General features: G+C 46.3%; 1 protein-coding gene across 4 annotated transcripts in view; it reads right to left on the minus strand.

Annotated features, from left to right (window-relative positions):
* The window catches only part of ENTREP1 (endosomal transmembrane epsin interactor 1), an 80,605-nt gene that overhangs the window by 54,125 nt on the left and 3,345 nt on the right, over positions 1-23,135 (minus strand). For 3 of the 4 annotated variants that reach the window (XR_016237083.1, XM_002708235.5, XM_089336952.1), the window contains exon 2: positions 11,603-11,659. The exons of the other annotated variant lie outside the window; for it this stretch is intronic. Coding sequence is in view for 2 of the 3 variants with exons in the window: in XM_002708235.5 (XP_002708281.4) it covers positions 11,603-11,659 (57 nt within the window). In the remaining variant the exon portion in view is untranslated. The remainder of the gene's footprint in view (positions 1-11,602; positions 11,660-23,135) is intronic. 4 annotated transcript variants of the gene reach the window in all.

Consider the following 23,135-nt stretch of genomic DNA (forward strand, 5'->3'; position numbering starts at 1 on the left):
ACAAGGCTATCAGGTAGCTCGCAGAATCCACAGGAACCAGGCTCAGGAACACGGGTAAGAAGCCAAGGAAGCTAAGTGCTGGAACCTCTACAAGGTCATGCCACGGGAACCGTCCCTTGCCCCCAGCTTGGACGGCAGTGGCCTGGGTCGCCCAGTGCATTCTAAGCTGCCTGGGGCTACTCTGCCCCAGGGCTACTCTGGCTCCAGTGCCAGTCAGAGTCCTGGGCAGGGGCTGCAGGGCTGGAGGTCACGGGCTCAAGCCTTGGCTGCTGGCATTCAGGAGGACACATGTGGCCTCAAGTGCTTCCATCGCTGGAGGCAGGGCCCTGCCTCTCCTGACACACACAAGGCAGAGAAACTAAGTCCAGACAGAGAGTTCAACTCTGAAGATACCCCATGGCTCCAAATTAAACAAAATGTCACTAAACTAAATTAAGTCTCTGCTTCGCACAACACTACAATGTTCTCCCCAAGCACAAACAGGAAAGTTAACATCTTCCTCTGTCCCATTTCCATTTCACCCATCACAGGCACCCACAGTAAACAGTTGCTCAATATCTTCGCAAACTTTGCCATGCAATTTTCTAACACCTACATAGGATCCCCCAGGCTCTTCTTACTAAAAACAAACATACACACACACACACAAATGAAACCAAACACACATTATTTTGCAGCTTTTCTTGTGAAAATCCATCTATTTGAAGAGGTTCCCCAGTTCACGATGGTCTCCCCTCCAGCCCCAAACTACTCACTGTGTGTGCAGTCTCCTTGCACTCCTATTCAGATACTGGCCAGCAGGCCCAGACAGCCTGGACATGGCACTGCTCAGAGAGCCCCCTTTAGCAACCCAGACACACACATTCTACCAGAAGTGTCAGTTATACACCTTAAAACACAGCAGTGACATCATGGACATATTGGACTGGTTGGTCCAAGCCCAAAGGACAGTCAGGAATTCCCACTCCAGGATCGCTAACTAGCATTTATGAGAGAGATCCAGCTCTGGAAGACTGATTCCTTTAGTCTGCCAACAGCATTCAAGTGACTTTGCAAATTTAGCACAGTGGGGTGGGCATTGTGGTTTAGTGGGATAAACTGCTACTTGGGACACCCACATGGAGTGCCTGGTTTCAAATCCCAGCTGCTCTGCTTTTAATCCAGCTTCCTGCCAATGTGCCTGGGAGGCAGCAGATGATGCCTCAAGTACCTGGGTTCCTGCCACCCATATGTGGAGACTCAGCTGGGGTTTCTTTCTTTTTAAAAGTTTTATTTTATTGATTTGAAAGAGTTACAGAGAGAGGTAGAGACAGAGAGAGAGGTCTTCCATCCGCTGGTTCACTCCTCAATTGGCCACAACAGACGGAGTTGCGTTGATCCAAAGCCAGGAGACAGAAGCTGCTTCTCCCACACGGGTGCAGGGGCCCAAGGACGTGGGCCATCTTCTACTGCTTTCCCAGGCCATAGCAGAGAGCTGGATGGAAAGTGGAGCAGCTGGGTCTTGAACCAGCACCCATATAGGATGCCAGCGCTTCAGGCTAGGGCTTTAACCCACTGCGCCACATTGCCAGCCCCTCAGCTGGGGTTTCTGACTTCTGGCTTCAGCCTGGCCCAGCCCTAGCTGTTGCAGCCATCTGAGGAATGAACCAGTAGATAGGAGATCTCTCTCTGTGTCTCTCTCTCTCTTTCTCTCACTGTCACTCTGTTTTTCAAATAAATAAGTAAATAAATCATTAAAAATAAATTAGCATATTGCTACTTAATACTATTGGTTGAACTCTGTAATTAATACACAATTATTCTTAAGTGTTGAAACTTAACTGAAAAGTGATCCCTGTTAAATATAAGAGTGGGAATAAGAGAGGGAAGAGATGTACAATTTGGGACATGCTCAAGCTGACTTGCCCCAAATGGTGGAGTTAGAAACATGCCAGGGGATTCCAATTCAATCCCATCAAGGTGGCATGTACCAATGCCATCTCACTAGTCCAAGTGATCTTTTTTTTTTCTTTCAAACTTTTATTTAATGAATATAAATTTCCAAAGTACAGCTTATGGATTACAATGGCTTCCCCCCCATAATGTCCCTCCCAACCGCAACCCTCCCCTTTCCCACTCCCTCTCCCCTTCCATTCACATCAAGATTCATTTTCGATTCTCTTTATATACAGAAGATCAGTTTAGCATACATTAAGTAAAGATTTCAACAGTTTGCTCCCACACAGAAACATAAAGTGAAAAATACTGTTTGAGTACTAGTTATAGCATTAAATCTCAATGTACAGCACACTAAGGACAAAGATCCTACATGAGGAGTCAGTGCACAGTGACTCCTGTTGTTGACTTAACAAATTGACACTCTTGTTTATGGCATCAGTAATCACCCTAGGCTCTTGTCATGAGCTGCCAAGGCTATGGAAGCCCCCTGAGTTCACTGACTCTGATCATATTTAGACAAGGCCATGGTCAAAGTGGAAGTTCTCTCCTCCCTTCAGAGAAAGGTACCTCCTTCTTTGATGACCCATTCTTTCCACTGGGATCTCACTCGCAGAGATCTTTCATTTAGGTTTTTTTTTTTCCCCAGAGTGTCTTGGCTTTCCATGCCTGAAATACTCTCATGGGCTTTTCAGCCGGATCCACATGCCTTAAGGGCTGATTCTGAGGCCAGAGTGTTGTTTAGGACATCTGCCATTCTATGGGTCTGCTGTGTATCTCACTGATCAGTTTCTGTTCATAATTGATCATAATGATAAGACTAAGAGCCAAAGGGATCACATAAACAAGACTAGTATCTGCAAATACTAACTGATAGAATTAAAAAGGGAGAGAACAATCCAACATGGGAAGCGGGATACACAGTAGACCCATAGAATGGCAGATGTCTTAAATAGTACTCTGGCCTCAGAATCAGCCCTTAAAGCATTCAGATCCAGCTGAAAAGTCCATGAGAGTATTTCAGGCACGGAAAGCCAAGACACTGTGGCAAAAAAAAAAAAAAAAAACACACAACACCACACCTAAATGAAAGATCTCTGCGAGTGAGATCCCAGAAGAAAGAACGGGCCATCAAGGAAGGAGGTACCTTTCTCTGAAGGGAGGAGAGAACTTCCACTTTGACTATGACCTTGTCTAAATATGATCAGAGTCGGCGAACTCAAAAGGCTTCCATAGCCTTGGCAACTCATGACAAGAACCTAGGGTGATTACTGATGCCATAAACAAGAGTGTCAATTTGTTAAGTCAACAACAGGAGTCACTGTGCACTTACTCTTCATGTAGAATCTCTGTCCTTAATGTCTTGTACAATGTGAATTAATGCTATAACTAGTACTCAAACAGTATTTTACACTTTGTGTTTCTGTGTTGGGTGCAAACTGTTGAAAGCTTTACTTAATATATGTTAAATTGATATTCTGTATATAAAGATAATTGAAAATGAATCTTAATGTAAATGGAAGGGGAGAGGGTGCGGGAGAGGGGAGGGTTGCAGGTGGGAGGGAAGTTATGGGGGGAAAAAGCCATTGTAATCCATAAGCTATACTTTGGAAATTTATATTCATTAAATAAAAGTTAAAAAAATAAATTAGCATATTGAATATAGAAATGAGATGTTATCAATAAAATCATTAGTTTATTTAGTTATCATAAAAACATTAGAAATGGGTTCTCTATGAAATCTAAGGTGAAAACAAAAACAACACAATTTCCTATCCCTGTGTTAATCAGCTCTGGCACTGGCCATGCCTTTCCCACCTCTAGTAAACAATACTGACAACAAGCAGAAGAACCTGGTGACATCGTGTAGGAATTGCTGAATCCTCAGAAGTCAGAATGTGAACCAGCGAATTGTTTACCAAGACCACCAGCTTCCTTATCAAGCCTCACTTCTAGACCTTTCTCACTCTGTGCCCTTCTCCATCCATGGCTGTACGTCATGAATGCTGTCCAATCCCAACCAGCTCTCTGCCTTCTAAGACTCACCCTAAAAATCACACAGCTGGCACCCCATAACCCTATATAAATATCCTCTCTTTGACCCACCCCTTCTGATGGCTACTGGCAAAGAGGTGGTCTCCCTCACCGCAGCTGGTCTAATCAGTTCATCTGTGCTTGGTCAATGGGTATTCAGAGAACCAACAGTGATACTCAATATGAGTGGATTCAAAAATGAGAGGCATAGCCATTTTCCACACAATCTCTTCCATACCCATGATGCAAAGCTCAAGTCTACTCTTTAAGAACAGAAGGTGTGAACAATTTTTTTGTCTGGTGGCTAACAAGTATTTGTACGCACAGCAGAATGCAATCTGTGATGCACTTTCAGCAAAACAATGAACTTAGCTGGAAGGTGAGCTCTAAGCTTTGCTACCAAGCTAAGCCTGCTAAACAGTACACATCCAAGTTGCCTGAGCTTAGTGTATAAACACGGCACCGCCCAGGACTTGGTTCTGCCCAGGACTTGGCTCTGCCCAGATGTGGATCACTCAAGGGTACTTTCAATTTCTGAGGAGCCCAGGTTCTTTTTATTTTTTTAAAGATTTATTTATTTATTTGAGAGACAGAGTAACAGAGAGACAGAAGAAAAGAAAGATAGCTTCTATCTACTGGTTCACTCCCCAGAAGCCCTCAACAACCAGAGCTGTGCCAATCCAAAGCCAGGAGCTGGAGACTTCTTCCCAGTCTCTCTTGCGGGTGTAGGGGCCCAAGGACTTGGGCCATCTTTTTACTGCTGTCCCAGGCCATAGCAGAGAGCTGGATAGGAAGTGGAACAGCCGGGCCTCCAACCAGCACCCATATGGGATGTCGGCACTGCAGGTGGTGGCTTTACCCACTGCACCACAGTGCCGGTCTCGGATACTGGGTTCTTACCAAACACACACTTCCTGGGAGAAGGTGATCACAGGAGACAGATCAAAGCTCTGTTGCCAGTGGGGGGATAAACCCACTGTGGTCACAGCCAGGCCTGAGCCCAGCCAGGTGCCTTCACAACGCCTACATGTGCATTTTGATGGCATAGGCTACTTAGGGATACATCACACCAAGAAGCTGGTCTCTTGTAGACCTTCTCAAAGGATGACAAAAATAATGTACAGTGAGCCTGACCAGCCGCAGAGCCCACCTAGCACCTCAGTGTGCCTCTGCATCCTCACGACCATCCTGAGGTCAAGTGCGAGCCCAGCGCCAGCGGGGAGCTGATGAGATCACTTCCATGACACTCAGCAGCCGACCGAAAGGCACAGGACTGAGACGCCTTGTGTTGCCTTGGTCATCTCTGCCCCTGGCTCTTTTGCATGAAGGAAAAATCTCCTTAGAGGGTCATAAATAATTTGAAGCACCTACCAGTTTGCTCCTGGAATAGCACAATGGGAGAAGCACCCACAAGGATCAAAACTCCCGAGTTCTTCCTTCCTCATAGTATTTCTTTTTTTTTTTTTTTTTTTGACAGTGAGAGAGAGAGACAGAGAGAAAGGTCTTTCTTTTGCTGTTGGTTCACCCTCCAATGGCCGCCACGGCCGGTGCGCTGCAGCCGGCGCATCGTGCTGATCCGAAGGCAGGAGCCAGGGGCTTCTCCTGGTCTCCCATGGGGTGCAGGGCCCAAGCACTTGGGCCATCCTCCACTGCACTCCCTGGCCACAGCAGAGAGCTGGCCTGGAAGAGGGGCAACCGGGACAGAATCCGGCATCCCGACCGGAACTAGAACCCGGTGTGCTGGCACCACAAGGAGGAGGATTAGCCTAGTGAGCCGTGGCGCTGGCCCTTCCTCATAGTATTTCGTCTGACAGTGAACCAGACAAGCCAGGCCAATTCCTGGAATACCAGCCATCTAAATCCCATGAGAAAAGGTAGACAACACAACCTGACAAAATCTTAAACATGATTTACATGCAAAAGCGTACTAATCATGATTCTGAAGAGTAAGAAGAGCCATTCATTCTTCCGCCTCCAAACAGAGTGAAATCATGACTGTATTTCAGAGATGCAGGGACGTAAATGACCTGTGCAAATGCCCACTGGAAGTAAGAACAGCTTCAAGGTAACTCAAGAGGATTCTGGAGGGGCCAGCACTGTGGCATAGTGGGTAGGGCCACCACCTGCAGTGCCGGCATCCCATGTGAGCGCTGGTTCAAGAGCCAGCTGCTCCACTTCCAATCCAATTCTCTGCTATGGCCTAGGAAAGCAGTAGAAGATGGCCCAATACCTTGGGTCCCTGCACCCATGTGGGAGACCCTGAAGAAGCTCCTGGCTCCTGGCTTCGGATAGGCACAGCTCCAGCTATTGTGGCCATCTGAGGAGTTAACCAGCAGATAGAAGACCTCTCTCTCTGCCTCTACCTCTGCCTCTCTGTAGCTCTGCCTTTCAAATAAATAAATGAATCTTTAGAAAAAAATGTTCTGATCTAAGCTATTCATTTCACACACACAGAAATCAGTGAGCTGTCCCAAGGTCCCCCATTAAAAAGGGGTCATGGGGTCAGAATTAAAATCGAGGTTTTACTAAGAGCTTACTCCAAATTATCAACAGCCATGCATAGCCCGGAAGTATCCACACTGCACAAGGCCAAAAGCCTCAGAGCTCACTTTGTGAAAGCACAAAATGTGCATGGGTATTGACCCCACCCGTTCTTCACATCACCAGGAAAGGAAGGGGCACCGTGTGGCACACAGCATAATCCACCGTAACTATTTCTGAGTAACTGGTGAGAGTGATTCCTCAACTCTTTTCACAGTGTGTACGAGTTCCACAACTCTCCTTCCAAGACACAGTAAGATGACAAGCAGCCAGATCTGCAAGTGGTTTTGTGCTATACAACTACCTTACCAGTCTGACAGGGGAAAATTATGCCTATCATAAGCCATATTTTCGTCTCTTTGGTAATGAGGTTTTCTCCTAAATACTATAATCTGAAAGTTAGAAGATAAACCAAAGGAGCACAGACAATGCAGTGCCTTCCACTGTGCTTGGCCTGGGGTACAAACCAACAGGACCCACAACTCAGAGTCCACCACATGTGACCCACGAATGTCACTGGGAGGAACTTTCATTCTTGATGCTAACAAACAGAGCGGCCCATTTACCAGTGTGCAGGTCAGAGCCAGCCGTCTCTTCCAAACTGACCAAAAAAACACAACAAGAACTCAAAATACCACTTTATAAACAACCAAAATTACAGGCGCAGAGTCAGCTTTCATGGTGGTCAGTCCCTCTAAGTGTACACCAAGGAAAAACGTCTTATGGGGGAAGTCTTTAAGGACATTTCCAGCACTGAATCTGCTATTTCTAAACATTCATAAAACATTGTGTTACGAAGAAAATGGAATAATGTCCGGAAGAAATAAGAACATTCTTTTTAAAAAAAAAAAGATTTATTTGAAAGTCAGAGTTACACAGAGAGAGAAAGAGAAGCAAAGAGAGAGACAGAAAGAAAGAGAGAGAGAGGTCTTCCATCTTCTGGTTCACTCCCCAATTGGCCACAACAGCCGGAGCTGAACTGATCTGAAGCCAGGAGCCAGGAGCTTCTTCCAAGTCTCCCAAGCGGGTGCAGGGGCCCAAAGACTTGAGCCATCCTTTACTGCTTTCCCAGGCCATAGCAGAGAGCTGGATCAGAAGTGGAGCAGCTGGGACTCGAACCAGCACCCATACAGGATGCCAGCACTGCAGGCGGCAGCTTTACCTGCTATGCCACAGCGCCGGCCCCAGAACATTGTTTAAAAATGGAAAATTCTGGGGCCGGCGCTGTGGTGTGCCGGTAAAGCCACTGTCTGCAGCGCCAGCATCCCATATGGACACCAGTTCGAGTCCCAGCTGCTCCACTTCCAATCCAAACCCCTGCTAATGTGCCTGGGAAAACAGCAGAAACACATGGGAGACCTGGAAGAAGCTCCTGGCTCCCATCTGGCCCAGCCTGGCTGGTGCAGTCATTTGGGAAGTGAACCAGTAGATGGATGGATGGAAGATCTCTCTCTCTCTTTGTCTCTGCCTCTCTCTTTCTAACTCTGCCTTTCAAATAAATAAATAAATCTTAAAAATGGAAAATGTTAGTTCTTTATGGAGAAACCTAGAATATCACACACACACATCCCCCTCATGCATATGCACACACACCCTAGCTTAGTCTTCCTTGTATCCAAAAAACAGTTACAAATATCTGTTATTTTCCAACATCATTCTTTCTGCTCTGAACAGAGAGTACTGCAAGAGGGAAGGAAGAGGACTGAGTGAACAGAAGCTTTCCCTACGAAATCTCCATGAACACTCGGATTTGAAGGAACTAGGTCAAACTGCCCCTTCTTTGTTCACACCAGTCAAAACCCCGAGGTAATCGCGGCCAGCAATCACAAAAGAGCGAGCACAAACATAATGGCTCTCAAAAGGGAATGGCCACGTGTTCCAGGAGGCTGTGCACACAGCCACTCAGAAGGAGGACAGCTGGCCTCCCAGAGGGCCCTGCCAGGAACCTCCCCTCCCCGACCCTCCCCACTGGAGTGCGCCCTGACAATCCTCCAGTTAAACCGGGAGGGATACCAAGTTTTGGAGAACAAAAGCAAGTGAGAGAAACTTAAGACAAAATCTAAAGGTTCTCAACACCAAGAAGCAATGAATATTTCAGACAGAAATGATAATTACCTTGATTGGATCCTTACACACAGTACATACGTATAGAATTAACATGATATCCCATACATGTATATGGTAATTTTGTGTCAATTACATACTAGGAAGATTCATGTGAGCTAAGGATTTTTCATTTATGATACTGACGAAGTCTCAAACGATCTACTGATAGACTCAGAAAGGTCTTCCATAGAGTGGGTGTTTGGCCTAGCAGCTAAGACACCCGTGCCCCACACTGGTGTACCTGGGTTCAAGTCCCGGCTCCAGCTGCTGAATCTAGCTTCCTGCCAATACAAACCTAGAAGGCGGTCAGTGACGGCTCCAGTAACTGGTTCCTGCCACGCAGGTAGGAGACCTGGACTGTGTTCTCCTAGGAGGCGGTCAGTGATGGCTCCAGTAACTAGGTTCCTGCCACGCAGATGGGAGACCTGGACTGTGTTCTCGGCCCCCTTGCAGGCATCTGGGGAGGCAGCCAATGAGTGGAGCTCTCTCCCTTTTTCTCTATATGTGTGTGTGTCTGCATCTCAAACAAGAAATTTTTTAAAAAGAAAGTTCTTCCTTGCATAATTGCTAAAAAATAATTCATCTTCTCTAGAAACTGATGCTAATTAACGCTTCAAAACAATCTATGTATGGCCTTCTGAAAACCACGTTGATGGCAGCCAAAATAATAGAAGCTTAAATGTGCAACAACGGAATAATAACTAATGAAGAAAGAAACATGGCAGAAGACGGCTTGGCAATCTGAGGGATAAGCGTATAGGCTCTTCATTCACAGAAATATAACAGCAACTAATAGAACTTCAGCAATTTACTGTTATACAGAAAAGCAGAGCTCAACACAGTGCAGACACACTGGTTACAATTTCGTGATATATTGTAACCAATTCTCATCAATAAAGATGAGAAATAAACTGAAAGGAATGCAATAAAGATTTATTTTTATTAGATTCATTTTCATTTAAAGTTCTTAAGCTCACATAGTAAATGCTTAAGGCACTTTTCTAAAAGAAAGCAATATTAAAACAACACAAATGATCTTCAAAAAACTCCATGGAAAGAAAATGTGTCTTATGAAAAAAACTATGTATGGAACTCAAAATTTTTTGCATGAAATAAACTTTACCTTTTAATTCCATTTTTACACAAACTCGATGAAGTCCCCTCATAAATGTCTTAAAAGATGGACTCTGTCAAAAACCTTGCCCAGAGGGGCCAGTGCTGTGGCATAGAAAGTTAAGCCTCCGCCTGCAGTGTCAGCATCCCATAAGGGTGCTGGTTCGAGTCCTGGCTGCTCCACTTCCGATCCAGCTCCCTACTAATGAGCCTGGGAAAGCAGTGGAAGATGGCCCAAGTACTTGCAACCCTGCACCTGTGTGGGAGACCTAGAAGAAGTTCCTGGCTCCCGATTTCAGCCTGGCCCAGACCTAGCCATTGTGGCCATTTGGGGAGTGAACCAGCAGTTGGAAGACCTCTCTCAGTCTCTCTCTCTCTCTCTCTCTCTCTCTCTCTAACTCTACCATTCAAATAAATAAAATAAATCTTTTTTAATAGATCTGTCTAGAACAGCTGACTCTTTAATAATTTGGAATTTTTAGAGCACAAATATCATTAGAGATCTCCTTACTTTAATTCAATTTAAATACCTGAGATTTGTATTACTGAGGATTTTAACACTGACTCAATGGAAAAAGTTCAGGGGTGATTCTGATAACCAAATATTAGGATAAACATTGGGAACCATCCAAAACTCACCTGCAGAGACTGTAAACTTACAGAGCTGTTGCAAAACAAACCTCAGACTCCTTGAACATGGCCATCAAACCCACCCTAACCCCCTTTTCCTACCCTGCTATCTCCTACACTAAAATGCTACACTGACAACTTACTCCCTCCAAGTGTAGGAAAGGAATTTCTCTAACTGCAATAATCAACGGAGTTGTGGGGCTGAAACAACTTCAGTGTTTCAAGTAATCAACACAGTATCGAATCCATTATTCTGGCTTGCAAAGATTCTTCCCTGCGTTTCTTCTCTTTGTATGGAAGACCTGAATGAGTTTTGTATTTATACCTACTGTGAGAAAACAGTGATCTGTGTAAGGTGAACTAGAAAGTACATACAAAATATACCTAGACAATTATTTAAGACTGATGAAAGAGAAATAAAAAGATGTTATATAAAAAATGTTTTAAGTATACTTCACCTCAAATTTATTAGACCTTCTCTTTTATCCTTGATAGCTAGATAAACTTCATTGACAGTCATCTATTTTTTACAGTACTCCTTGAAGCAAAATGACGAAGCAAACAAAAACAAAGGATGGACAATGGGAATGTATTAAATGCCAGTAAATCATACACTTTAGAATGGTCAACTCTGTTATGTGAATTTTATCTTAATAACAATATGAAAGGGATAAAGTCCATAGCACATGTTTACCCTAGCAAGAGAATGCAATATTTATGAGATAGTCAATACGGCAAATGTAAGCAACAAAACATTAATGAAAAATCAACTATGCATGATTAATATTTGACATTTGCTTCAAAACAACAAGGAGGGAAAAAGAACGTGGAAGGTGAGAGGAGTGGCTGAGACGCGAACTAAATGAGACTGCAAGTTAATTATTGCTGAACTGGGCGATGGGTGCCGAGGGTTCATTATATCTTTCCCTTCACTTCTGTGTATGTTTAAAACTGTCCAAAGTACACGGTTTTTCTAAAGAAAGTCTATCCTCAGAAGAGGTCCAATCCTGGAACGAGAAACACATGTGCACTAGTAGGTACAACAGAAGCCTAGAGCAGGTCAAAAAAACAGCAAAGTCATCATCTTTGGTGCTTTAAGAACATCTGCCTCTGGTATTGTCTGTTGTTAACTCGGTTTCCAGTGAACAAGGGAAGTTTAAACATGCCTGCAACAGTTTACTTAAACAGACATCATACAGCACACACTTCATCAAGGGGAAGAATTTAGAAGATTGGTACATACCAGGAGTATCATAGGCCTTTTCCAAGTTGTTAATCCTATGATTCCAGAGAGTATCACCTGTAAGGATAAACACTATCATAAATCCAGAAAACCAGACCTATTCCAGTAGACCAACCCTCAGACGCAAAAGTCTACTGTAAAATACTGACACTTCAAAGCACTTGAAATCAAGCACTGAAGATTTCTGACAATGACACGAACCCTGGTAACCCACTTGGGACCAATCTGTCACTTCCAAGCCCCCGAAGCTTTCAGACTGACTGTTTAGTTTTGTTTTGTTTTGTTTTGAATGCCAGTTACAAACACACAAACAGAAATCAGCTGTACTCGGACGCGGGCCCCTGGCCGCCTCATCAGGTGCACACCCAGCCTCAGCCTCCCTCTGCTGGCTGAGCAGCCAGCCCTGATGAGCCAGGTAAACTCAGGCGGGTAAACAGGGCCCTTCAGGAGCCTCCTTTGCCATTGTCTCCAACCGCTTTCCAAGTCCTCCTGCCCCACCCCCGCCATCCCACCCCTTTCCTCCAGGTCCACCTCAGACCTGTGGACCATATAATACCTATGAACTCATGTGATATGGCTCTGCCAAGACCACCATGGGCGAGACTCACAGGTCATCAATCTGTATAGCAGACTAATTAATAGCAGACTAATTTTCTTTTTTTTTTTTTTTTTTTTTTGACAGGCAGAGTGGACAGTGAGAGAGAGAGACAGAGAGAAAGGTCTTCCTTTGCCGTTGGTTCACCCTCCAATGGCCGCCGTGGCCGGCGCGCTGCAGCCGGCGCACCGCGCTGATCCGATGGCAGGAGCCAGGAGCCAGGTGCTTTTCCTGGTCTCCCATGGGGTGCAGGGCCCAAGCACCTGGGCCATCCTCCACTGCACTCCCTGGCCACAGCAGAGAGCTGGCCTGGAAGAGGGGCAACCGGGACAGAATCCGGTGCCCCGACCGGGACTAGAACCCGGTGTGCCGGCGCCGCAAGGCGGAGGATTAGCCTAGTGAGCCGCGGCGCCGGCCCAGACTAATTTTCAAGTTGACAATTTTGTGTGGCCTGCAAATGACATTAACAATATTCAAATGGTCTTGCCAGCAAAAAAAAGTTCCCACCCCTACTAGACACTTCGGAGCTTTTTGCTTCTCTCTCTTGGCTGCAGTGCCCCCTCCTCCCTTCTCCCCTCCTAGCTGTCTGAGAGCTCCTACTCAACCTGCAAGGCCCCAATCAACAGTCACCTCCTCTGAGAAGCCTTGGCTCATCTTAACACCATGCACTCCTAGAAACCCTCTGTGCATCACATTTTCTTCCCCCAAAAAATGGTTCTTGCAATCATTGCAGAGGCACATCTCTGTACCGCCCACTAATGGCGACTGCTGTCTTTTCTGAACCCTGGGCTCCCAGAATAGTGCCTGTCCCCTGGTTGCATCTGTTCCAGAAAGTGGGAGGAACTGTGGTGAGAGGAGCTCACGTTGCAAAGTGACACTTTGATAAACAGCAAGCTAAACGTCTTGGTAAAGCACCAGTATTTTGCCAAAACATAAACTGGAAGCCAAGGTCAGGCCTCTGGACAACTCGGCTCACTGAGCAATGGAGAAAGAACGCCTGGAGTACTTGTTATCCTGGAGATGTCCTCGGGCCGCTGGAGCACACTGACCTCCGGACAACCAAGCGCATCGCCAAATGTAGTTACACGGGTTTCCTTCACGCACACATGTTGGCTGCCAAAATCCCTCAAATGCGCCAGTTCACAGTTACCGTTCACTAGCTGCCGGTCGGTGCAGATTTCACAGGGTCACTTCAAGGGCAAACGCACAGCCTGTCCCCGATGCCCTCCATTCCCACAAACTGGGAGAAGAGCGGTCCAGAGCACCAAGCAGCAGGGCTCCGCCTGCCCACTTACACTAGTGAGCAAACTCCACCAGCGGGCAGGTGGCTCAACCTCTTAGCACCCCATCTGTGTCTCCTACACTACTAGCTGCCGGCACAGCGGGCATCAGGGCTGGGCCTCCGAATCCACAGGTCCAGTTTCCACAGCCCCAATCAACCAGGACTGAAAAGATCCAGAACAAAATATTGTGTTTATGGTGAACATGTACAGACTTTTTCTTTTTACCATTATTCCCTATGCATTACAGCAACAGTAACAATGATTTTTTTGAAAGTTTATTTTTATTTATTTGAAGGGCAGAGTGAGAAAGAGACAGACAGACAGAAAGCGATATGCTCCAACCACTGGTTCACTCCCCAAATGGCTGCAACAGCCAGAGATGGGCCAGGCTGAAGCCTGGAGCCTGGAACTCTATCCAGGTCTCCCCCATGGGTGGCAGGGTTCCAAGCACTTGGGCCATCATCTGCTGCCTTCCCAGGTGCATTACAAGGGAGCTGGATCAGGAGCAGAGCAGCCAGGACTCGAACTGGGGCTCCAGTATGAGATGCTGGCCTCGCAGGTGGCTTAAACTGCTGCACCACAACGCTGGGCCCCAGTAACAACTACTTACATAGCACCAACATTGCATGAGGTCTTATAAGCAATCTAGAGATGATTTCAGCACATGGATGGTTGGGCGTGGGGTATGTGCAAATGCTATGTCCTTTTATATGAGGAATTTGAGCTACTGCAGATTTGGGTACACACAGAGAGCAGAATCAATCCCTGGCGGACACCAAGAAATAGCTGTGTGTTCTTGCAATCCCTTTAAATACCATAGAACATTTCCTCCCCCTCAATGATTTCTGCCTGGAGACCCTTAGGGCATGTGTGGCTCATCCCGACTGTGGGGTTGCATCCATTTTACAAACCATGACTGCAACCCCTGAGACCCTGGGGTCCAGGCTCCCACTCAGTTTCTAAGTGATGGATGCATATGACTTTGGCCAAGTCATTTCCCTTTTCTGGTTGGCACTCTTGTTCCCTAAGAAACGTAACTGAAGGAAACCAACTCCAGGTCTCATCAAGCTTAAAAGGCTTCCCCCAGGTCTAACAACACTGATTCCTCAGAGACCCCACGATCCAGTAGGCAAGTTCATGTGACGGTGCAGATGTGTGTGTGTGTACATGCACGTGCTCGCACTGGGAGAGATTTGTGTGCACATGTGATTGCTGGTGTGCACATGTGTGTGTGAGAGCATGCGTGTGTGCGTGTGTGTATGCACACATGTGTGCCCACAAGTGCACATTCCTCTTGCCTGCCTGCTCTGCTCCCTGCCAGACTTGGTTGAGGAAATAAAAGCTGGTTTTGTGAAAATGTAACCAAAAACTTAACTGCCCTGAGGGAGACACCAGCTGCCTACTCGGTAAAGTAAGTAGGATTCCAATTATCAGTTACTGCTTGACATTCATGCCAGCAGTCTCCATTAAACAGACCACTGTGGCTCAGCTTTGGGGAAGATTTTTTTTTTCTACCAAAACAATATCTTTAAGGTGAGATGTCCAGCCCAGGCCACAAAAGCCATAAAAAGTGAAATGTGTATGCTATACCTTCCACCTCCCCACCCCACCTCCATGTTAACAGTGTGGTACGTTTGCACATTTTACATAATATGTATTTCTCCATAAATTCTCATCACTACAAACATGTATCTGTATATGCAAACATACAGGGCATAATTCTTACCCCCCCCAAAAAAAAGTGGATCATGAAAGGTCTGCTTTTCTACAGCTTTCTCTCTCAATAACTGCCCCCCAGAAAGCTCATGTCCACTGGAATAGTTCTGATTCGTTTCAGTTTAATCGCTACAAAATATCCCATTGTATGGCTGCACCTAATGCATTCAATCATTTCCATATTCATGGACATTTGCTCTATTTCCAGTTATTTGCCTTCACAACCAATGCAGCAGTAAACATGCATGAACATAAATCTTTAAAAACTGGTGCTTTTATTTCTGTTGGATGAAGCCTCAAGAATGGAGTTGCTAGGTTGAAAGTTATTTCCATTTTGTATTTCAATAAATCATGACAGACACAGCTGTCATTTTAAATGAAGGATCTCTGACACAAAAAAACTAAACTCTCTTTGTTTCTCCCTTCAGTGGGTGGTATTTTGTTTGCATACACAAGCAACCAAGTATAGAAAATGGAATTGTAACAATAGGTACAAAGTGTATATGACGGCCGTTGCTGCGGCTCAATAGGCTAATCCTCCACCTGCAGCGCCGGCAGCCAGGGTTCTAGTCCCGGTCGGGGCACTGGTTTCTGTCCCGGTTGCCCCTCTTCCAGGCCAGCTCTCTGCTGTGGCCCGGGAGTGCAGTGGAGGATGGCCCAAGTGCTTGGGCTCTGCACCCACATGGCAGACCAGGAGAAGCACCTGGCTCCTCAGCGCGGTGCGCTGGCAGCAGCGCGCTGGCCACAGCGGCCATTGTGGGGTGAACCAACGGAAAAGGAAGACCTTTCTCTCTGTCTCTGTGTCTCTCTCTCTCACTGTACACTCTGCCTGTCAAAAAAAAAAAAAAGTGTATATGACTAGGCAGGCATTTAGCCTGGCAGTTGAGACACCGTTTAACATGCCCACATCTCACATCAGAATAACTGGGTTTTGTACCCCACACCAGCTTTTTGCTTCTGCACACCCCAGGAGGTAGCAGTGACAGCTCAAGTAATTAACTGGATTCTTGCCACCCTGTGGGAGACCCAGATTGAGATCCTGACTCCTGGTTCTGCCCAGCTCTAACTGCTGCAGGCATCTGGGAAGTGAACCAATGGATAGGAGCTCTGGTTGTCTGTCTCTGTCTCTCCCTCTCCCTTTGCCTCTCAAATTAAAAATAAAAAACCTTTACACTGACAAATAAGAAATATCAAGACTCTCAAAATACAAGGAAAGAGACCTCAGTTGGGAGAAATACAGAGCTTACTAAGCAATATTAAATGAAGGGGCTCGTATTGTAGCACAGTGGGCTGCACCTGGCATGCCCACATCCCACATGGATGCGTACCAGGTCAAGTCCTACCCACTCTGCTTGCAATCCAGTTGCCCACCAATACATCCTTTTTTTTTTTTTTTTTTTTTTTTTTTTTTTTTTTTTTTTTTTTTGACAGGCAGAGTGGACAGTGAGAGAGAGAGACAGAGAGAAAGGTCTTCCTTTTGCCATTGGTTCACCCTCCAATGGCTGCCACGGCCGGCGCACTGCGGCCGGCGCACCGCGCTGGTCCGAAGGCAGGAGCCAGGTGCTTCTCCTGGTCTCCCATGTGGGTGCAGGGCCCAAGCACTTGGGCCATCCTCCACTGCACTCCCGGGCCACAGCAGAGAGCTGGCCTGGAAGAGGGGCAACCGGGACAGAATCCAGCGCCCCGACTGGGACTAGAACCCGGTGTGCCGGCGCTGCTAGGTGGAGGATTAGCCTAGTAAGCCGTGGCGCCGGCATCACCAATACATCCTAATTAGCACAGCAGGTAATGGCTTAAGTGCTTGGTCCTCTGCTAGACACACAGGAGATGTAAATGGAGTTCTAGACTCCTGGCTTTGGCCTGCCCCAGCCCTAGCTGTTGAAGGTATTTGGGGAGCAAACCAGGGAAACAAAGATCTCTCTCTCTCTCTCTCTCTCTCTCTCTCTGACAAAAATAAATGATACATTTGTTATATACAGATACATGTATGTATACTAAATGAAAACCCAAGTAAGTCAAGACATATCAAGTCCACGGGTAGGAAGAGAAACAATTTAAAGATGTTGTTTGCAGCTGAGCTGTTCTGTGGGCTCAGCATCACCCAGGTTAAATCTCACCAGGCTTTCTGAGAACGGCCCTTCTTTGTAGGGATGCTTTAAGAAACTGCATTCCAGTTGCAGGTGGGAACTGCAGCTGCATGCTCCGGGGGCCTAACCCTCCGCAACAGAGGCACACACCTATCTTCATTCCACTTCTCCCTCTCTTCAAGCCCCGCGAGAGGTGAGGGGAAGAGGAAGCAGGGCTGGCTGGAGCTCCTGGAAAGGTGGTGGGAGCAGAGGGGCTGCAGAGGCAAGAAGACTCTTAAAGAGCTCAAGAGTTAGGCAGGGGATGCTCACCTTTCATCCAACGCAGCAGTGGGAGGCACAAATGCAGAGTGGAGTGGGGAAGGGAAAAGAGGAGGAGGCGGTGGGTCCGATGCCTCCAGCTCCCTGGGTGGCAGCAGGAGCTGGAGCTCACCAGAAGGGCGTCAAGAAGGTTCTGTAGCAGTGGCTCTGGTGGCCCCCTTACTCCACAACACTGCTACCTGTTTCCCTGTCAGTCTCATGAAGGCTTGCACCTGTGAGCTCTCACTGCTAAACCACTAAGGGCCCCAGCAGGCACTCCACTCAGTTAGGGCAAGAATGAGCACATGAACGGTGAAATGAAAACCAGACGCAGGAGATGACCTTGCTCAAAGATGCCTGTGGCAGCCTGGACACAATGCTCACCCCCATGCGTCCTAATAGAATACACCAGCAGCAAAACCCAGCTCCTCCAGTGTTCTACCCAGTGCAAGGTGCAACTTGCCCCAAATGAACAAGCAAGAACCTATTTTCTAAGACCCAACTTTCTATCATTATAACAAGACCGATTATAATTTTTGTTTCACTCATTGGTCACTTACTCATCCTGACTTATAGGAAAAAGCAGAGGCCCTGCTTTTTTTTAGACACTGTACAGAAAGACTCTGAGATAATCCAGGCCAGGGTCGCTGTTACCCACTGTCTTTGGTTAATGTGCCTTAATTTTCCAGCTTAACAACTAAATGATTAAGATCAAAAGCTTATCATTCTACTGCCCTATTTTCCTTTGCTAATCCATCAACATGCCCTAGGTCAAAAATGTTCTGGATCATTTGTCAAAAGCTGCTGTATCTAAACACGGGGATAAAGAAAGTCATGTTGTAAAATGTCCTGTGTTTACTTTGTAAATAAGCACAAACAATTTGTCAAACCTCTCACTAACCTACCTCATCCTCTCTCCTTTGCATGGGCAATTGAACAATGCCAGTGTGTGTGTGTGTGTGTGTGTGTGAGAGAGAGAGAGAGAGAGAGAGAGAGAGAGAGAAGGAGAGAGAGACTCCTCCCTATCTCAGTAGCATAACTGATTTAAAAAACTGAAAAAGCAGACCACTGGATATTTCTAATGGATACATAATGATGGCCATAACACCTTGAAAACAAACTAACAAAAAACCAACACTGACCTGTTGACTTTATTTGGATTACATATTGCCTTAGTGTTTAAAAAGCATTGGTGGAGACACAGTAAACACCAGGTCTGGTGCAAGGGTCCAGCAGTGAAGCGCTGACTCTAAGTTCTCTGATACACACTCACAAAGCCAATCCTAAGGCAAGAATCATCCCACCCATTTTACAGATAAAAAAGTTCAACGACTTCTCAAGGTATAGAACTTATCCAACTTTGCTGTCAAATAAAATAAAGGATAGAAGAAAAGCTATGTTCATTCCAAAAATATATTCAAAATGTCCCTTAAGTATTACGCAGTGTTTAATGAATATGATAGGAAAAATATACTTACTGTGGTTTAACTGGAAGAGGCTTCAGAAACTTTATATTAGTTTCCCTATTGGATCATTCATCTCTTTTTCTATTTAGTCATTGCAATTTTTAAAAAGAAAAAGGAGGGGTCAGCACCTGCAGTGCCAGCTTCCCACATGGGTACCGTTTGAGTCTCGGCTGCTCCACTTTCAATCCAGCTCTCTGTTGTGTCCTCGGAAAGCAGTGGAAGATGGCCCAAGTCCTTGGGCCCCAACACCCATGTGGGAGACATGGAGGAAGTTCCTGGCTCCTAGCTTCAGATCGGCCCAGCTCCAGCTGTTGTGGCTATTTGGGGAGTAAACCAGTGGATGGACTCTCTCTCGCTCTCGCCCTCTCTCTCTGCCTCTGCCTCTCTATAGCTCTGCCTTTCAAATAAATAAGTAAATATTTTAAAAAAGAAAAAGGAAAAAGAAAAGGTTCACCTATATCAATCTCTTTTAAAGATTTTTATTTTATTTATTTGAAAGACAGAGTTACAGAGAGACACAGAGACAGAGAGAGAGGTCTTCCATCCACTGGTTCACTCCCCAGACGGCAACGGCTGGAGCCGAGCTGATCCAAAGTCAGGAGTCAAGAGCTTTTTCCGGGTCTCCCATGTGGGTATAGAGGCCCAAGGACTTGGGCCAACTTCTACAGCCTTCCCAGGCAATAGCAGAGAGCTGGATAGGAAGAGGAACAGCCGGGACTAGAACCGGTGCCCATGTGGGATGCCGGCACTGCAGGCCAGGGCTTTAAGCCACTGCACCACAGCACCGGCCCCTCATATCTATCTCTTTAGAAGTGGAACTCTGCCAAAGAATCTTGGACTCATGGATGCTGCTCTCGGAATGCAGCTCGCTCACTAACGGCAGACAGATGTGTATGTCTGTAGATAATAACATTAGCGATGACAAAGAAGAACAAAACACAACAATGAACTCTCTTCCACATGCCTGAACTGTCTCTCGAGGATCATACGTATCATCAAAGTCAGGAATTTTGTTTTTTCTTGAAGGATTGAGAAACCAATGCAATGCTCTCTATTCTTCCATTTAACCTAGTACAGTGAAGTAGACTAGGTCTCCCATAATACAGCAGGATCCAAATAACATTAACTAAACACACCCCCGAGTGGGAAGCCAGGACATCATGACCTGAACATAGCCACAGAGTGCCTCTCTTGGCCACCCACCTGCAGCCAAATGTCAGGTTGTTTATAAAGGTATTTAACCCCTTAGCTCCACGCACCGGCGATAATGGTACATTGAGTCATTAAGGAAGGACACCAGCAAAAAAATACCTAACCACTGAGGGCTCAGAAACAAAGAGTTCTTTAAAAGCCCTCACTTCAGGTTCCTGCAAATATGACTGCAAAACAGGGACAAAGAACCTTGGCAGGACTTGTTCTTTCTCAAATGTATTTCAAACCGCATAAAATATCCACTTTGAGGCTCTGAAAACTCAGAGAAGCCTCGAGAACCTCAGGTTCAGGCTGAGAATTCATTCAGAGATATCACGGAAAAACATCCTCACACCACGCCGCCGTGTTCAACAAAATAATCCTTTCAAGTGGATTCGTTTTCCCCTGGAGCCTCATTTTACATCAAATATGCAAGCAGGAGTTTCACTCCAGGGATGGGCCCAGGGAAGCAGGGATGGATGGTCCCAGGGAGGATGTGGGACACCCACATCCATACAAGTGTGCTTGGGTTCGAGTTCCTGCCTCCACTTCTGCTCCAGCTTCAGATCCAGCTTCCTGGGGGGAGGGGGGGGGCAGCAGATGACAGCTCAAGTGCTTGGCCCCCTTCCACCCAAGTGGGAGACTGGGATAGAATTCTGGGCTCCTGGCCCAACTCTGGCTGTTGCAGGTGTTTGGAGAGTGAACCAGTAGGACAGAAGACAGCTCGCTCTCTCTTTCTATCACTCTGCCTTTCAAATAAATAAGTATTTTTAAAAAAATTGTTTTCATTGAAGCCAGAAGGAGCCTGGCAAGTTTAGCTCATGTAGCAGATTAACATGCCACATGACCACTCAAGGCTCGGGCTATGAGGATATTCTTCTACTGCATTCCTGCGTGGGTCTGAAGTAACCTGAGACTGAACTAGGCACTTCCACTCAACTCCCTAGTTTCCCATGCCAAAGACACTTTGGAGGAACAAAGCCGTCATGGGACACCCACACCATGGATCGCCACTGTGGCCAAGAGGCAGGCAGGGCTAAAGACACCAGCCATTAAGACCATGAGTCCTGAAGACCCGCCCAGTGAAGAACTCAGTCATTCAAAACCACGTATGACAGGATCCCATTCACCTGGAATGCACAGAACAGGCACATCTAAAGAGACCGTCGGTCACTCAGTGGGTGCCTAGGGGGACACACAGGGGCAAGGGAAGTAACCGCTAACAACTTTCTGGAGTGATAAAAATGATCTAAAATTGATTGTGGTGATGGTTACACAACTCTAAATGCACTAAACTCTGAGCGGGACACTACACATAGGCAAATTGTGTAGTAAAACGTGCTTTAGAAAATCCCTCTGCAGTCCTCAAATCATATTTTTTCATAAAAATCTTAGTTCACCTGTTTTTAAGTTGATAATAATGTGATGTTAGGCCCCTTTCAGAAATAATTGCCTGAACTATTTAATGGCTGGAATTTTCTTTAAAATAATCCAGTGGGTGTTAAGAAGGGGGAGGGTGCTGATAGCTATTAAAGTAGGGGTGGGGGTCATTATACTCTCTACACTCATTGAGTTTTTGTTTTGCTTTAGAGACACAGAGAGCACGTGCACACATGGGAGCTCCCATTCACCCCTCAGATGCCTACACTGGCCTGGGAGGATGGAGACGACATCAGGAGCCAGCACTCAATCCAGGCCTCCCAATTATGTGGAGGCGCCCAATCACCTGGGCCATCACCACTGCCTCCCAGGGTCAGCATCAGCAGGAAGCCAGAGTCAGGAGCCGCAGCCGGAACCCACCCACGGAACTCTGATACGGAATATGGAGATCTCAACTGGCATCTTCACCGCTGGGCTAAAGGCTCACCGCTCATTGTGGAGGTTTTAAAATTTTTTATAACAAATGTTAAATGTGGGAGAGGCGCTAACACATCCTGTTTATTCCCAGGCTGTCTCTCTAGATTGGTTATACGTTCTTCCAGGAAATACCCACACTGAAATATTGACAGACGGAATGATATGATGCCTGAGATCTGCTTTAAATTAATAAAGAAACTGAACCTGCCAAAGAGACTCAGGAGCATCAGGGACCTGACTCCTCCCCTACTTGGAATCCTCATCCCTCGAGAGTTTATCAGAACGCACAGGGCCAGCAGCACAGCCCAGGAAGGCGGGAAGAGACGGTCGAAGCTAGGCGAGAAGTATATGTGGGTTTTCCACGTAGTGCTTGCACAGACTCAAGTTTTTCCCCCAATATAGGTTTTTAATAAACAATCTCTCCCAAGTCCATAAAATCAAAGCATATGAAAAGGCATGTTTTTTCCTCAAATATCAAGAGAATCATGGCACCTAATGCCATCTCCCCCACCCAAAGAAACCTTTTATTTAAGGAATACAAATTTCATAAATACAACTTAAGGAATATAGTGATTCTTCCCACCATACCCACTTTCCCATCCCACTCCTACCCCCTCCTCCCTCTCCCATTCCCAGTCCCATTCTCCATTAAGATTCATTTTCCGGCCGGCACCCCAGCTCAATAGGCTAATCCTCCGCCTAGCGGCGCCGGCACACCGGGTTCTAGTCCCGGTCAGGGTGCCGGATTCTGTCCCGGTTGCCCCTCTTCCAGGCCAGCTCTCTGCTGTGGCCAAGGAGTGCAGTGGAGGATGGCCCAAGTGCTTGGGCCCTGCACCCCATGGGAGACCAGGGGAAGCACCTGGCTCCTGCCTTCGGATCAGCGCGGTGCGCCGGCCGTGGCGGCCATTAGAGGGTGAACCAACGGCAAAAGGAAGACCTTTCTCTCTCTCTCTCTCTCTCTCTCTCTCTCTCACTGTCCACTCTGCCTGTCCAAAAAAAAAAAAAAAAGATTCATTTTCAATTAACTTTATACACAGATGA

Source organism: Oryctolagus cuniculus, chromosome 1 (genome assembly GCF_051225735.1).
Source record: "Oryctolagus cuniculus isolate XC-2025 breed Fujian yellow rabbit chromosome 1, ASM5122573v1, whole genome shotgun sequence".
Taxonomy (NCBI): domain Eukaryota; kingdom Metazoa; phylum Chordata; class Mammalia; order Lagomorpha; family Leporidae; genus Oryctolagus; species Oryctolagus cuniculus.